The following is an 18329-nucleotide window of genomic DNA, read 5'->3' as shown; positions in this document are numbered from 1 at the left end:
AAGTAAAAGAGAGCCAGGACTGAATTTGAACTCCAAAGCCCCAGCTGCATGCCTAGCTGGAGCATTGGCTCAGATCTGAACCAGAGCAGTTTTAGAGGGTGTTAGTGAATGCAGCTAGGTCCATATTACCTAATCTTAGTTCCAGGGCTTTCTCCAAGGCATTTTTCCCCCAGTTGTATAGCCCTAATCCTAAAATACACTTACAATCTCAAATAATGTAGTTCCCCAATCTTCTCTCAGGTCTGGGCTCCCTGGTGTTCCCATTGCACGTATATTGATTCACTCCTCAGTCCTCTTCTGGAATGAATTCCCTCTGGAACAAAACCATGTTGTGTTTCTGGGGACCACTCACCTGAAAAACCTTTTATATCAGACAGCATGGATGAAACTGTCCCAGGTTTGGTTCCCTCATTCTGCACCCACACAAGATGCTCAGCCAAGGGATGGCTTTAGGGTGGGTCTGATGCTGGAGATGAAAATGAGCTGTTCTCTACATATCATAGGGGCATTTTCTAAGCAGAGCCATGCCCTGAACTGTTATGTTGGTTTGTGGAAGAAGAGTACTTGGATCATGTAATAAGCCTGTAATGACCTAGGAAAGTTGGATTTAGTGTTCCAACACAGAACATTTATGGAGATCATCTATTCTGGACATGTCAAAATCATTCAGCTTTTCTGGACAACCGCAGGTAGAAATATAGGTGGTAAATCTTAGGACACACCAAAAATATTAACAATGAGATGAAGAGTTCCCAGTAATTTTTCTTGAAAAGCTAACCCAGTATAACATATGGAAAATACATGGATGTCAGACTATTACAGAAAAGAGGACATCGAGCAATCTGAAATCCTTGGATGGACTGGGTGTTAACCAAAGAGGCAGAAGCCAGCTGCAGAAGACAGAGACCTAGTTGGTGTGCTCCATCCTGAGCTAGAGGAATGGCTCTCAATAGCAAAAAAGTATCACATCTCGCTTGCTCCTCATTTTCTCTGCTAGCAAACAACAGCATAAGAAGCTTTCCTGCTCAGGTTTTTTCCATTTGGACTTAATAACCCCATCCCCACTCTTCTAAGCAAGCTTCACCCTTGGCAGTGATGTACTATATGAGTGCTGAATGCAGAGCAAGCTGCTGGGCCTCTGTAAATATTAGAGGATCACAAAAACTTTGCGCTTGCTGTTCTTTCTTACATCCAAGGTTTGTAGCTACAATGAAATGACACAAAGGCTGAGACAACAAAGTGACTTGTCAATATGAAAATGTCCAAAACATACCTTAACTTTTTGTGGATGAGTGACATTGGTACGAGCAGGACCTCCCTGGGGAGCTCTGTCATATTGACTTAGCCACCAGGAGCTTGGGGTTGAGGGGAGCAACTGTATTAAATTTTAACCACTCTTTAAATAACATTTTTGAAATCAATAATGTGGGTCCTGAACCCTTGGCTTTCCAATTGCATTTAATTTCATTGTGGGTGCCATTAAGATGAAGTTTTACCTGCTCTTTTTTATTCTGCTTATCTGGATTCAGGAGAAGCATGTCTTCACTCTTCCAAGGTAAATACCTGCTGGTGCTACTTGGCTTTTAGCATGTGTTGAGTGGGACAGGGAAAGTACTGAAGCAAAATAACTCCAAGTTGCATAAGAAAACATTTGGCAAAGGCTGACATTTATTTATTGCTCTTGTAATTGGATATGTGGTTCAATTTAACATATAGATGGTGGAGGCAATGAAATTATTCGAAGTCTTCTTTGCATCCATAAATCCTATGTTTTTAATCATATTAAAACAATTCTTTTCAGTCTAAGTGCAAATCAATTCTGTTCACTCAGTGTTTTTGAATGCCAATAAAGGGCATTCTGAAATGTAATGGGGAAAAAAAATTACTTCATTTGCCTTAAAACAAGACCTTAAATGAATTACTTCTTGAGGTAGAGAGAGAAACCATTTCAGAAAGTACTAACAATCTGTTTTCTTTCTAAAGCAGATTTTATGATTGTTTTTCCAGCCATAAATCATTTTTGAATACCCATTTGGTATTTGTACGATGTTTCAGAAGCAGCTTTATTGTTACCTATCAATAAACTTCAGAAATGCCCTGAAACCAAATGCTTTCTTAAAACATGAGAACATATGTCAGAGATGAAGACAGGCGAAGTGCTTTTATTTTCTACATGTACAGCTGTTTAGAAACCTGAAATGTTTTAATAGGTAGAACTAGAAGGATAAGCCTCTCATGTGGTCATATTAAGCAGGGTGAACAACCTACAAGAATCACAATTAAACACAACCTGCGCCCAGGACTGAAATACCTACATAAATAATAGTGAATTATGTCTCTCAGCCCTTCTGCAGCTCCCTACCACATGCCAGCGGCAGACCTGTGACAGATGAACATCAGTGAGTTCATGGCTTAAAAACAGGATCTTTCATCTCTGTGCTACAATCATATTTTGTTGTGGGTTGCTATGGAAGTGTGAGGGTTACAGTATGGGGACAGTTAAGCAAGTTTTTAGTGAATTCAGTGGAGCAATATTGCTCTATGCTACTTGAAGGTTCATTCACTTCATGTTTAAATAAAACACTGAACATCTGACCCTTACAGAACAATATAGCATTTCCCATTGGAAAGCATAAGTCTATGTCTCCCAACCCTTGTTATGAAAATGGCTAAAATAATGAGATTTTAAAGGTGATATATTACATCTGACTTTTCACTTTTATTTGAGTGCTAGTGTTGCAGGATTTAATGGTCATGTATTAAAGCTTCCCTTTGCAAGGTGATATATAGCATGATTACTGCATCTGGACTTCTAAAAATAAAAATACTGAACATTGTGAGTCTTGTGAAAAAGAACTGATGGCACTTGAAAGACGCCAAGCTCACTTTTAAGGAAGGGGCAAATCTGGGGGCTGTTGGAGAGCCAGCACGGTGGGAGAAAAGAGAGCACACAGGCAGACATCTGTGCTCCAGGCAAACAAACGGTTTACACAGTCCAGAGGGCAGGAGAAGATGCTGGCAGCACTCTTCTAGTGACACTGCCTGCTGAGAGCCAGGGAAAGATGGTCAGCTGGAGACAAGTAGGGAGGCCTCTATTCTGGAGATGTCTGTCTCCAGAAAGAAGTTGGAAGGTTTAAACAAAGCCAGGCTAGGAGGACAGGGAGACACATCTCTGCTGATGCCTTGTTTTTGTGGGCCTGTGTGCTATGTGATGCTGATGACCTTCCTAGTGACTGAGAAATGCAATGGAGAGGTGAAGAGACTGAAACACCTGCAGAGAACTGGCACTGATTTGTGTCTATCTGTGAGATGGTGGCCAGGCCCCTGGAAGGGGTTCATCTGACTATACAGGCTTCCTGCACAGGAGCAAGTCCTCTTCATCTTCCTGTACAGCTAGTGGAGAAAAATACATGTATTTACATTACAATTCATTCAAGTTTATCACACGCATCTAAACTAGCTCAGGTTAACCGGACCCTGAAAGTGTCTGTTTCTTTATGAAGAGATTGACTAGCTCAGATGAAGGTATCAAAACCATGAAAAATGAACTGTAATGCATCCCACTCTGTCATAGTTACAGGATAAGACCTGAGCGTGGTAGTGTGGGGGTGACAGCTGGATATCTATTTACCCAGAAATAAAAGGAAGAGGGAAAAAAAGATGTGGAACAGTGATAGAGTCCAGTGACAACCTGGCAGAAAATTGGAGGAGGGGAATGAGAAGGATCTTGTTAAGGGCAAACTCAAAGAATAACTGGGGAAGCAGGGCATGAGGACAGAAATTGAAAGAAAAGGTGTGTTCAAGATGAATGTGTCCAGCCATACCAGGGCAGTAGACAGGGCAAGGAAGCTGGAGGTAGAGGGTTGGACCTGAGATCATACAGGAGGCAAAAATTAGCACTTTTGAATGGGTGTTTCATAACAAGAGTGCAGCAGAAGACAGATGAAAGAGTGTGTAATGTCAAATTGAATTAGAGGAACTGAGAAGCCCAACAATTACAATTTCAGTTGTTAAGACTCCCCATGTTAAGCATGACTACAAGAGCAAGGTCAGAACTTGGATCAGCCTGTTCAGTGTATTCAGGTCCTATCAACAAGAGCTACAGAACAATTGCTGCTACTACATGCCCAGCACTTACCACACTCCACTGAAATACCTGTGCAACAAACAGTGGGGTACAAGTACCTAACAGCTTCCTCATTATGGTACTCTCAGGCAGTGGGACCCATAGGATGAAAACAGATGCAGCAGCCCTTTTCTGATCTCCCCTGTGAAAAGTCTCCCCCAGGTATGAGAAGACACCTTCACTTTTAAAGTAGCCCCAAACACAAGCTTTTGAGTACGCTTACCTAAAGAAACAGGCAAACTGCCAAACCTGCCCATCCCTGATTGCTTTTTGATGCTCTGTCAAATGATGGTGGAGGCAAAAATGGGGCTGGCATATTGTTGGTTCTGCATGAGAAACAACAGTGATTGCTTGGAGCCTGGCTAAAAGTAGAAAAGATGAATCACCTCATTGCCAGATGCTGTCAGGTCTCTGCTTGAAATCAGTCACAACAACGAGTTGTGACAATCATGTTATGCAGCTTGAAAACACTAGTTTTGAGAGCCTTGCCTGTTTTCTTTTCAGAACATCCTCTGCAGGCAGGGCTGGCAGGGCCTTCCACGGTGCCTGGTTTATGCTCTGCTACCACCTCCACATGATGAGAAGGCTGAGAGCCACTCCAGCCCAGAAAATAGAAATAGGGTTCTGACATTCCCCTGAATGTCCTCCTTCTACAAACAAAAGTTATTTTCATTATCTATCCAATGCAATTTTGAACTACATGGCTTGCAGGGCACTGAAGATCAGGACTGGATTTACAATGGCAAAGTGGTATTTTTCCTTTCCAGAAAGTGAATTTAACTTCTGTCACCAATGGTGGGGTCAGGCATGGATTAGTTGGCAAGGGCCATCTCATGTACAGTGTGACTGGACCACGAGTTTCCAGTAGAAGTGGAATTTAAGTTACTGGGCAAAGAAAGGGAGGACAGTGCTGGATTAGCTGGGCCTGGCAGCTGTTGTGCCAGTGCCAGCTCCCAGGAGTAATCTCAGAGCCCAGCAGTAGATATTGGCCACCAAAGCCATACACCAGCTTTTTCATGGATTTTACTGACTGGCAGAAGCAGAGGCTGGAATGGGGCTCAGCGTCTTTGTTATTGAATCTGCTTCAAGTTCATGGCAGCCGAAACAGGGAATACAAAAAATGCCAAGCCTGCTCCTGTACTTTTGTGTGACCTAGAGTAGTTCCAAGGACCTGTTCTTTACCTAAATACCACCTTTTTTTTTTTTCAGGGACGAAGTTTTGTGGGCTCTCCCACAAACAGATCAACAGGTTGAAGCCTTTCAAGATTTACTGAACACCACTGAGGTAAACACTCCCACTTGCCTCTCTGGTCTCTAGGCCAAATTCTTTCTGCTAAGTGCACTAATACTGCTCTCCCCCTAGAGAAAGATTAGCCTACTTTTATTCATTTGTCCTAGTACAGCAACCCAGCAAATGCTTGATTTTCATTGTTCCACTACCTTCTGATTTACCCGAGGAGTTCCCTCCTTCACAGTGTTATAGTAGGGTGTTGTATCAGAGCTCAGATTTCTGCAATTGATTTTGTGTAAGAAAACACTGCAAAACTGGCGAACCACAAACACACAGTAAGTAAAAACTCTTTTGCTATGGAACCTCAGCACTTTAGACCAATGCAACCTTGACCTATATGACCTGCACAGCTTTGAAGACCAGGTCTGAACTTCTGTGGTATTTTTCTTAAAGCAGCATTTAGAAGATAAAAATCTCTTAAGCAATACTCTTTTTTTTTTAATAACTTTTAGCTGTCGTTAGAGAACATTTGATTAAAATGAGGCATGTCTTCCTCTTCAAAAGCATTTTCCCAGTCACATGCAGTCTGAAGCCAACACTCAGCAACAAAGGTGTAACCATTCCCTCAACCAACATAATTTACAGGATGATTGAGGATGTGTCTCAGATTATGAAAAGCTTTTAACAGCGCCCATGCCCAGTCTTTGTCTTTCTTGGCTCCTATTCATTTTATACCCACCTCAAGACCCTACTAGTCTTCTCCTGTTCTTCCTAGCATCTCTGATCTTTCCCTTAAGTTCACACAAATCTCGATAACCTTCCTTACTGTTTTCCACCTCCATATGTCAACTCACATATCCATCTCCTTTGCTGTACCAAAATAAATCTCCCATCCTCCACCTTTTCCTCGCTACTGTCAGTCTTTACTTTCTTGTGGACAGGAGCCCCAAGAAGCCATGAAGAACAGCTGCAGCACGTTCAGTGTAGACAGAGCATGTGGTGGTTTCCATTAAGTCACTCATGTGAATATGTAAGCCGAACATTTTTCAAGGGTTATAAACTGGCCATTTTTTTCCATGGCTATGAATTGAGCAAATTACAAAAAGAAAAGAGAAAGGAAATGAGAGAAGGAAAGCAAAAGGAAAGGGAATGGGAAAGGGAAGACACAACAAAATGTAATGGTTACAATCTAGCAAAAAAGAAGCAATTGAAAATTAGCATCTTACAAGAAGAATTATCAGGCTAATTATAGGTGCTATTCCTGCAAAAGTTGGAAAGCAAAAACCTAAAACAAAGGAAATGCTTTGTTCTTATAGCACACATATCACATGTAACATCCATCAGAAAACCCAGACACAGGAACACTGACAACAGGGTCTTTTATAGCTGCTCCTGGGGCAGTACTGACCATTGCTGCTGACTAGTAAATAGACCAATAATCATGTGTATTATTTAAGTTTCCCATTTACCCTCATTCCTTGCTCTTTTGCCACCTCAGCTGCACCAATGCAGAGTTCCTCAGTTTTTCTTATTCTCTATTAAAATGATGCCTATGCCAACTAAATCTGCACTGGTGCACATCAGTGCAGACAGCAGGCTAGCCAGGGCAACAGGGAAATCCATGCTGGGGAGCTAAGCATCCAGGTTGCTTCTCTGGGTTTCCCAAAAAATGCTGAGCCAGCAATGCTGTCCCTACCCTGCCAATGATGCCTGAGATGGCCACACTGAGGCTAGCTCAGCCATTTTTATAGCACACTGCAGTAACACAGCCAGGGTCCAAAAGTTCTACAATTTATTATCCCAAAGTCTTGATTAAAAGCATGGAGGAGTTTTCTGTATGAATTTGAGGCATGTTCTCTGAGAAATGGGTGAGGTAAATGGCTGACAGCTGACACATGCCTGCAAACATGGTGCCCTAAGTTGAATACAATATTCCTAGTGCAACTGCACCAGAAAGGAAAAAAAAACCACCAACCTATTGTCCAGCAACTCCATGATTAATTGCTTAAAAACTGCATCCAAGAATTACGCCGGCCTTTTCCACATTGTAAATTCATGCTTAATTTTCTGCTTGCTGTCACCCCTAGATCTTCTGGTATTATTGTTTCTAAAGTTTCAGTCTTTTATTGAATATGTTGGCTTCTGATTTTATTATTGTAAAAGATTTAATTTTACCAAGAAGAATCTAATTTTCTCATTTTCCTCCCATTTCTAATCTCTGCATTGCTGCTCCAACTTGACTTATATCCAAACCCCTCCTGGCATTTATTTCCTCCCTGATCAAAGTAATCAGCGAATACAATAACTACAAAGACTGGTCTGATCTTCATTAATTCTCCAAATACCCTCAGGGAAAATAACTCTCAGCAGCCTTTAAAACACGTAACATTAACTGGCTAAACACATCTATTATACTAGAAATACTATCTCAGAAAAGGCTATTTTCCTGTCTTTGTTCTTGATTTATGAATTTATGTGCAGAAGTCATTATAAACATTTCTTAAATACAAACACTTCATTTATAGCAGAAGCAGAATGCTATAGCACAACACAGGGAACATTAAACTGCTTGTTACAAGTGGTATCTTAAATTGAAAACATAAGCCTTGATTATTTTCAAAATACTTATGTTAAATGTTAAGATCTTTTCTTTCCCTGGTAAAAAAAAAATATAATTATTTTTTGAAACCTTGCAGGTCATTCTCTGGCAACCTGTTGTGGTTGAAAACATCAAGAAGGACAGAGAAGTCCATTTCTATGTCAGGCCATCCAGTGTAAATAGCATAAAAGCTCAGTTAAGGCAACTGGCCATCCAACACAAGTATGTATTTTTTATTTCTTGTCATGAATGTTTCTGTAAAGTTGTTTGTCATTTATTTAACAGGAGGTCGTGCTCTTTCTTTGTTATTCAGAGTCTTGATGGGAGATGTTCAAGGACTTATTGAAAAGCAGACTATCAATGACACAGTCAACCCACGCAGATCTTCATCGTATTATGAAAACTACCATTCCATGAAAGAAGTAAGATATTTTTGTTGTAATCCTCTGTAGATTCAAGGGGTGAAATTTGTCTCATGGTTCAGAATGGAGATAGGGAAAAAAATCATGAACAGGTAAATAATTACCATTGTATTGCTCAACTGCTGAGAGCTGTGTTTACTGTAATGACTTCACAGAGAAAGAATGAAGCACCAGACAAAATCTCTCATACATGTATCGCCTCAAACTACCATTCAAGTGCAGCCAACACAGAAGCAAAATGAAGTCGCAAAATAACATATAAATACTTAAAACATTAAATTGAAAATAATTTAACCAAATATTAATAGAACTAAGGAGGGATTTTGGGGCTATACTGGGACTGTGTTGTGACTGTATCTTACTGTTTATTTTAAGACAAATCAGACTCAGGTAAGTGGTCTGAATCACTAGTGTTTATTTCTCAACAGCTACAGAGGCAGGATTTGGGGAGGAAGAATGAGTGTAAGTCTAGACTACTTTCAGGGATGAAGGAAAACAACAGAGAGAAGATCTATTGACTAACTTCAACCTTGCAGATATATCATTGGATGGAAGAAATAGTGAAAGCCCATTCTGACCTCCTCCAGAAAATATATATTGGATCATCATATGAAAAACGACCGCTTTATGTTCTGAAGGTATAGATGTGACTTACTGCAAAATCTTTCCAAGTATTAATGTAAGCAAGCAGTAGGTTTGGCCAGAACACTTTCTTAAATCTATACTTAGTATGCATATTTTTGTGGTCTTTAGAAGTTTCTTGAGTTCTTCTGGTAAGGTGCATTACCTTTGCAAAGGCATTTGGCCACAATAGGTTCCTTGTTGGGTCACAAAGAAGTTATCACATGTAGGCCATCATCCAAAGGCATGAAATACTGGCATGGTAGATACCTTACTCTGTTGACAATGAAGCCAATCCAGTTTGTTGCTCTGCATAGTTGGTGATCTACTGTCTTGACCTCAGGTGTTGCTGCAGTCCTGGTGTCTAGGTTAGGAGCTTGCTGCGGGCAGCCTGAGAATGGCTGACTGTACACAAATGTGCCTGAAAGCAGCATCCTGGCCCAGGATCAGCCTAAGCTCTCTCTGCAAGACAGATGCTTCATCTTCCATCTTGGTTACCCTTTTCACTTCCACTTTTATGTGTTATACTTTACAATGGTGACATTTCAATCCGATTTCTCTTTTGTCAGCTTTCTAAAAGCCCGGAAAAATCCAAAAGTGCCATATGGATTGACTGTGGTATCCATGCAAGAGAATGGATTTCTCCTGCTTTTTGCCTCTGGTTCATAGGCCATGTGAGTAGATAATCACATCTGATTACCGTTTTCAAAGCAAAGCAAAAAATCTTGATGTCATTTACCTTTTCTGTCCAATTGTGCTCTAAGCTCCATAAAATCATAATCCATTTACTTCCACAACGCTAACACATGAGATTTATGTCTAAGCTGCATATGTAGCAGTGAGCATGTTTGCATGTACGTGTGTGTCAGCAGACGGAGGTGTGTGAGAGACAGAAAGTCATATGGATTGAATGGAAAAGAGCTCAGATGTATTCTCAAGTACTAAAGAAACTTCAAAGTATGTGCAGCAAATTCAATTGAAATGTTCATAGTTATGAATGGTCAGGGTTGGAGATGGCATGCCAGGAAAAGCAAGTATTTGATCACCTACTAGGGGCATGTCTATATTGGCACATGGATTCAGAGAATGATCTAGGCTCTGAGTCATGCAGCACGTGGTGTCTCATGCCCATATTACTGCAGATAGCACTGCCTAGAGTAGATCAGAGGACACCCAGAGTGAAGCTCAAACTGTACTACGAGCCTTGGTTCTTCTCTATGTGTCTTCCTAGAGCTATAGGTACTCCACCCTTGCCTGCTCCAGACCTGGCATAGCTCCACACCAGATTGCACACCAGCAATTTCTACTTAGCATTTGCTGTAATGTGTTACCTTCTGCTGTACCTGCTGCTACTCCTCCTCCTCTTCCTTCCTCCCCATTTTCTATTTGTACTCCTGCTTTTTACTGGGTCTGCCTCATTCAGAGAATGAAGTCACACAAGCCACCTTCTTCTGAAGGTACCACCCCTGCTAGAGACACCCTCATTTCAGACCTCCAGAACAACTGCCAGCCATACTCACAGTACCAGCTCATGGAAGCTAGTAAATCACTGATGGGATGAGACCATAATATGGGCTTAGCTGGACCCACCTTAATGTGCAGCTGCAGAATGATGGTCCCATCCGATCTGTAATATCTTTAATATCTATGCTGCTCAGGGCAGTGAACAATGGTATGCCAAAATGGTTTTCACTCAGATCTTAACATAAGTTGCCTTTTGAATTTCAGGAATCTCTGTTCAGCTCATCATGCTGAGCTGCTGGCCCACTTCCTAGTATGGACCAGGAAAAGGCTCCTAAAGCCCTCCTGGCCCAGATAAGGTTGCCCAGAGAAACAACATAACTGAGTCCTTGGAACACAAATTATGGTTTAGCCATGATGGAACTAAGTAATGATGATGATGATGATAATAACAACAATCATAATAATAAATGTGTTTATTTCTGTCCTCAGACACAATTATAAAACCTCAACTACTATAACATTTGAAAGGCGATTGCAGGAGTTAGGGACAGATACAGCTGAATGTACCTTGTGACCCACTGATAATCCCAGCCTTCAAGGTACTATTTGAGAGAAATGCATTTGCCCTTTCCATGCTGCTCCAAATAATTACCAGCTGTGCTATCACTTTGTCAGTGACATGTCCCTGCAGCATTTTTCAGAAGTAACAAGCTGAACATTTAGGTTCTCCATCCTCTTGATCTAATTTACATCTTTTAAATTCAAGTTTTATTTCTATATCACTTCATGAAGTAACATTTTAAAATCTGACATTAATACACATCTGCACACACACACTAAAATCACTCTCTCTAGCAAATCCTAGGCATTCTTTATAAGGGGTCCATACTTTATCATTTAATTTTCTTGTTAAGATTGTAGAAAGATTGACATTTTTCATTTAGTCAGAGAAAGTCCATTGCCTGAGGAAAACTAGGAAGGATTTAAAATGAAAGAAGGTGGTTTAAATAAGGCATAAAGAAAAAACGGATATGATTAAGGACTTAGTCTATTCTAATAGTAACAAAACCACTTATCTGGGTTAAAATTTATCCCTGTGTCATGGACCAACAACCAAGTTTGGTATCTCTAAAGCCTTCAAATGGGCTGTGAAACAAAATTAGCAATGTAGATCTTACTGGCTCTTGGCACACAAATGCTCTGAACTCATAATGCAACCCGAAGAAATAACATTATATTCAGCAGCCATTTGAAATGTTACTTGTTATTTTGGGGCTTGCTTTATTTTATGCTACTTTTGTTATATTTTAATTCCCATCATTTATACAAGTAGCAAAAGCTCAAACCTTCCTATTAATAGGCTTTGACTCTTTCATGGCCTCTTGTTAACATTAAAAGACTGTAGTGTGTCTGACTGACTGTATCAGTTTGATTCCTACCCTCTACCTGGCACTTCTAACCAAAGAGCTTCTCTGCTATTTAGCAATTTTTGTGATGTGATGCGCCTCTATCAAGAGGTAGACTGGTCTAATAATTGCACAATAATTTTATATACAAAATTACGTGCCTTTCTAGGAAGGAAAGAAAACCACAATTATGAATGCTTTTAATAAGTTTCCCCTGTCTTTTATAGGCAATCCATGTGCGTGAAAGAGATCAGACCATGACAACACTTCTGGAACACTTTGATTTCTACGTCATGCCTGTGATTAATGTGGATGGCTATGAGTACACATGGAGCCATCCCTCTGTACGTAGAGCTTTCCCAACAGGCTGTGCAATGTACTGATGTGCTGTTTATGGGAACTATCAGTGTGCATGCTTAGGGCATCATTTCCATCCTGGAGCTGCACGCCCCAAACTCTTAATTTGTGCTTGGAATTTCTGCATCTCTGCACTTCTTAAACCACAAAAAACACTACACCTAATTGGCATTTGATCCACAGTACCTTTGTGACTTCCAAGCTGCTGGAAATGCATTTTGAAATGACAGAATCTCATCCTGGGATTCTAATGCTTCCAGATGTCAGGTAAAACCTGTGTCAGCCTTCAGCAGCAAGGTTACAAATACTGGCACAATCCAGCACAAGCTGAATAGCATGCTACAGCAGATAGAGCACAGCAAATAATTCGCTCCTTCCTCCTGCAAGGTAGTCCCATTCTCCAAGTACTTTTTGTCTGAGATAAATTGAGGTACAACAGGTATCTTTTTTTTTTTTTTCCCCAGGATTTTATTTATTGGCTGAAAATTCCAAGTTGTTGAGATGGTTCTTTGTTTTTTAGATCCTTCACTCAAGTTTAAAAAAATAAATAAACAAACAAACCAACCAAACAAACAAACAAAAACAAAAACCAGCCAAATGAAACACAACAACAACAACAGCAACAAACCAAACCAACCAACCAAACAAATAAAAATAAAAACAACCCCAAAAAAACATCCTCCACTTTTTTTACTCATTCAGTCTTTAAGCCAGCTTGGCTCACATTTGGATAACTATACATATATACCTCAACAACTGCACACCAAATTTCCAGCTTTCCACATGATGTCAGTTGGACCTGAACTCCTAAACTCCCCTAACTGGTCAAACATTATGTCTTCTCCCCTCCTCCCACAGTCCAAATCCATTGGAATCAGGGCAGATTTGACCCCTTTGTATCCTACCCAACATTTCTTTTTATCATACAGCCTTGCTGGCAATCAGATTGTGGTTTTTAATCTCCCTTGGTCTTTCGTCTTTTCATTGGCACGTGACCTGTAAAGGTACAAATGGGAAGTCACATTTAACTAACCAGTGACATGGTGCAACACTTGTCCCACCTTTTTCCCTGAACATGGCTTGTGTGTCTCTTTCCACAGAATCGGCTGTGGAGGAAGAGCCGCTCATCGCACGGTAACAGCAAGTGCATCGGTACTGATATGAACAGGAATTTTGATGCGCGCTGGTGTGGTATGACTGTTTCCTTCTTATTGTACCCCTGCCCCACTTTTAGGATTTAAAATCCTTTATTTGGAAAAAATTTTCATTTACCATTTCACAATGTTGATAGAAAGACAGACACAGCTGAATACCTGCTATGAACCAGAGAACACTTCCCCAGTCTGAGATGGTTTTTGTTGGGACCCAGGATTTTCCCTCCCCAGATGTCAGACTGGGGACTAACCTCTTCCCAGCATGATAACAAGAGACAGAGGAACTGAGACCCTGGATCCTGTTCCTTTCATCACACCATGACACACTGGAAGAGGTGGCCCTTGCCATGTCACCCAATGTCTGTTGCACCACCCAGTTGAGCAGATCCACTGTGTTGTACGAACTAAGCACCTCAGTCATCCTTCTGTAACACCTAGCTGACCAAGATTTCTCAGCTCTCTGTGTTTGTTGTCAAGGCTATATCATGTTTACTTACCCACAGGCACTTTAGTACTTGGACAGGCTTTTAATAGTCTGCTACCCTGTAGATCAGATCTGGCTTCACTCTGTACTGACACTAATATCGTGCATGACTTTCAGTCATTTAAATCCATTGTTAAACAGGGAAAAAAGGTGTTTATTTACTATCCATGGCTATTATGTGGAGAAAACCACACTTCTTCTTCAGGCAAAAAATTATGAAGATGGGGACCAAACATTTAGATTTAAAAGCAATATTCAGTATAAATATGTCATATAACCGGAACTCAGAGAAGTCTGAAGAAATAACAGCAAAAAAACCTCTTTGATACAGATACTAATTTCAGGGAAAGATTATAAAATATACTGTGTTTAACTTGTCAAGCACTTTTGGTGAAGAACAACTGAGACAGAGAAATGCTTTACAAAGAGCAGGAGAATACAGGTAGATTAGAAAATGTTTCTTCTATAAAGCAGTCTTTGGACAAAATGTACACTGGGCAAAAGCAGAACACCTTACTTTAGTAAACAGAAGACTGTTTATACTGTTTTCAGCCATCCTATGCTTCTCTCTTAGACATGGTTGAAAACATAGAAGAGAGAAGCCTCAGCACCTTGTAGGGTCATTGGAGAGAATAAACCTTTTTGTACAGGTAAATCTAAGCACCAAAATCAGGTGCTTAGAATAACTTAAGCAGATCACTGTAAGGATCTCCTGAGGTTTCTCTTCCTTTTAGCTATGCAGTCACTTAAATGTTCTAAAACAAAATCCTGTCTTTCTAATTAGCATCTTACAATTATTTACAAAATAATTTCCAAAAAGTTATAAAATTTATTAAAACATGAAGAACCAACATTTAACACTAAGGATCCCAGTTGCTTCAAGAGAGTTATTTGGTCTTATTCTGAGGACAGAAAAAAATGGTGAATCTTAGTTGTCTTCCTGGTAACTTGTTCCAGTGTCTGGTTTTCCTCATTCTTAAAAACCTGGTACATTATTTTCAATTTGATTTGTGTTTCTTCAGCTTCCAATGGGCAGCTGGCTTTTCCCTGAGATAATTACTTAGAGCTGCCTTTTTTCCTGTAGCACTCCTAGATTTTAAGAACAGATCTCACAACCTTGTTCTTGATGAATTTAAGACTTTTTATAGAGTCTATGAATCATATTTTTCTTCTTCTCCATTTTTGAATAGTAGGTGAGAAATTCTAGTAGACTTGCACTGATTTCTGCAAGAATGAGAGCTCTTCCCACAGCATGGCAGAGTCCACAGTTTCTTGTGTGTCAACATCATACTCTACTCTTTCATTAGACAAACAGAAATGCAGAAGGGAAGAAGTTAAGGAGTAACAGTATGCACCCTTTTGTTACAGGGGAAGGAGCATCTCCACACGAATGTCATGAGATCTACTGTGGACCCTACCCAGAGTCTGAGCCCGAAGTGAAAGCAGTGGCTCGCTTTATCAGAGACCACAAAGATGCCATTAAAGCATACATAACCATGCACTCTTACTCCCAGATGGTATTGTTTCCATATTCTTACACTATGGAAAAAAGCAAAGACCATGATGAGCTGGTAAGTCTTCCATCTCTCGAAGTTTCACATTTATTTCAGAACTTCTTACCCTGCTTGGCTAGGCTTGTAATGCGGGAGTTCCAGTGCTCTGAGGATCAATAATTAGGAAATAAGATTTCTCTTGATGTTCTTAAGAACTTAAAGAAGCCTGGGCTGGTCCAGCAGTGTGTAAATCAGCAAGCTTATTCTGAAGACTATGGAAAAATGAAAATATCTGTTTCAGATTGATAACACATCAACAATGCCCAATATGCTGAAGCTGCTGCTGAAAGGGCAGCTCTTTTTTTTTTTTTTTTTTGACACCTTGAAAGGATACTTGTACAAATTCCTGATTGTGTTGTATAATTTACACAAACTCTGAAATTACCTGCGTGTGTAACTGAAAAGCAATGAGGTATGCTGGTGGACACTTGCTATTTTTATTAAAGAGTTTTCCTAGGGATAATTATTTAAGATGGTCCTAATGGTAGGATGGAAAACTTATACTGCTTCTGAAGAATCTTATGTTCTTGAGCCACCAAATTGCATGGTAAAAATCCTCCTAGAAGACAGAGTTCAAAATTTAAAAATTAGCTGCTGCTTTTTCCCACTGAACATAAAACTCTGGTTTTGTCCAGATCTGGTAAGGACATACAGGCTAAAATGGGATTTGCTAACACAGAGTAATCAAGCCATAAGAGTAGGTGAACAGCTTAGTAATATTTTTCTTATGTAAAGACATTAAGTTCCCCAGAGCAAAGAATTCCTTTTCCTGCACTTCCTAGCCCACTTTTGGTGTATCCTAAACTCCAGTTGCTGAGGTAAAAAAATCTTCTATTTGCAGCAAAGTCTCCTTCCCAGAAGTAAGAAAGGAGCAGAAATTATATAAAGGGGACCAGAAAACAACTTTGCAGGCTTTGGGATTTGCCATATGGCAAGACAGTGTATGTCTGAGGTGTACAGGTCACTTCCTACGTGACATGACATAAGCACAGACAGTAAGAAAGTTTCTAAGATATAGGACTGACATTTGCACACACTGGCAACAATTCATTTAGTGCTGGCATTGTTACTGCTTTTCAAATTCATGCATCTCCCTTAACATATTTTATTTTTAAAAAACCCCCATATTTTAAAAAATATTTTATTTGAAAAATAGAAGTTGTATAGAGAAGGGGAATGCAAAAAGCACACAATTAATGCATTGGAAGCATCTTAGTTCATTACACAAACCTCCAGGCAGTCCAATATAGCATTTCCATTGGTAACTAGTGCCAGTGTGTTCAGAAGAAATGAAAAAAATCTAGTTGTGTAAATATGGAACAAACTAACCCCAAACAACATATATGCTTCTGTTGTCTTAGTTCCTGTATAATTTCCTAAAAAAAAAATAATGTATATACTGCATTAAAAAGATACAGTTGTGAACAGTAATAGTGCATTTGTGGCTCCTTCCCCATAAAGCAGAAAGAGACACAATAATTCTAGGCTTTTAAGTCTTCTTCATGGCTTAAAAGCAGAATTCCCCCAAATAAAATATTTTTCTGCTGTTTTTGTCAATACAACATAAATCAACAGTGACTTAAATACTGTGGTGGAAAAGGAAAAACAAGAGACAAGTGGGAACAAATAGTTTGATGATAGTTTGTTACCTGAAGTGAGTGGTAAGGTCCCATCTACATTTTTGTCTAGCTACAGCAGAAATGCAATCTGTAGCATGAGCATATTCTGAAAATTTTAACCACATTCTGTGGGTTTTCTAGAACCTTTTATATGTGTATTTAACTAGGCAAGATCCAGAGCACAGTGTAAATAAATCCTAACCGAACACATACTATTAGGACAAGGCTATAAAGCTGATAATGTTTTACTTAATTTCAGGAAAGTCTGGCAAAGAAAGCAGCTAAAGCTATAAAGAGGACAACAAAGAAAACTTATAGACCTGGTGCTGGTGCACAAACAATTTGTAAGTACGATTTTTACTACAACAAGCATGATAGCATATCCCTGCTAGCATCAGAAGATGGCTTTTGAACAGAAAACTGAAGTTCTGGTTTCAGGTAACTGATATCTATTTTCCCTTCTTCACTTAGATTTAGCTCCTGGAGGATCAGACGACTGGGCTTATGATCTTGGCATTAAATATTCTTTTACCATTGAGCTTCGGGACACAGGAACTTATGGATTTTTGCTTCCTCCTCAAGAAATTAAACCAACTTGCTTAGAAGCACTTTCTGCTGTCAAAGAGATAGCTAAACATGTTCTTCAAAATTTGTGATGTGGAATGTAATTTATTTCGGCATGACTGCATTTAGTTAGCTCAAATAACAATAAAAAGCTTGCTACTTTATTAAAATTATTTTTTATAGACAAAAAAAAAAGAGGATGACTGCATCCTCTACACTTCATTTTACAGTACATCAGATTTTTTCAACTATATTAATATACCTACACCTAAAATGACAGCTCAGTGTAGCTTCCTATGAGGACAGCAACACAGATGGTAACAGTGCTGCAGATACAATTTCCCAGCACTTAATACTCAAATACACATTAAAAAACTGCATGGAAAAAGTTATCTTGCACCAGGAGGTGTTGGTCCATTACAGTCCCTCTAAGAAAGACTCTTAGACTCTGTAAGGTATCATGTAAAACGTTATTTATTAGACATAATGCTATACGGGGGAAATGGCATAGATAATCTTATGTCCATCTAGGTGGTGGCAACCCCAGGTGGTGTAGCATCAAATGGGCTTCTGATTGACATGTGGCATGCTGGGCAGACTCCATCCATAGAAGAAATCCCTCCATTTCAGTCAAGCTATTATAGGACTACCTTATAAGAAAACAACCCTGTTCATCCTTTCCACTGTCAAACAGAAAGGATGTTCACATGAGAACTTCTTGCTGCACGT

The 18329-nt window shown here is 39.7% G+C and overlaps 1 protein-coding gene across 1 annotated transcript; it reads left to right on the top strand.

Moving 5' to 3' along the window:
* Window positions 1-1484: 1484 nt before the first annotated feature.
* CPB2 (carboxypeptidase B2) lies at window positions 1485-17692 on the top strand (the record flags this gene model as incomplete). Its single annotated transcript, XM_082056884.1, has 11 exons — window positions 1485-1555; window positions 5336-5411; window positions 8054-8178; window positions 8270-8378; window positions 8915-9016; window positions 9569-9673; window positions 12097-12213; window positions 13327-13417; window positions 15233-15435; window positions 17296-17380; window positions 17508-17692. The coding sequence occupies 11 exons, from the start codon at window positions 1485-1487 to the stop codon at window positions 17690-17692; spliced, it is 1269 nt and encodes a 422-aa protein (XP_081913010.1).
* Window positions 17693-18329: the final 637 nt, after the last annotated feature.

This window comes from Streptopelia decaocto, assembly GCF_964273445.1.
Source record: "Streptopelia decaocto genome assembly, chromosome: 1".
NCBI lineage: Eukaryota > Metazoa > Chordata > Aves > Columbiformes > Columbidae > Streptopelia > Streptopelia decaocto.
This window is presented reverse-complemented; position numbering and strand designations above follow the sequence as displayed.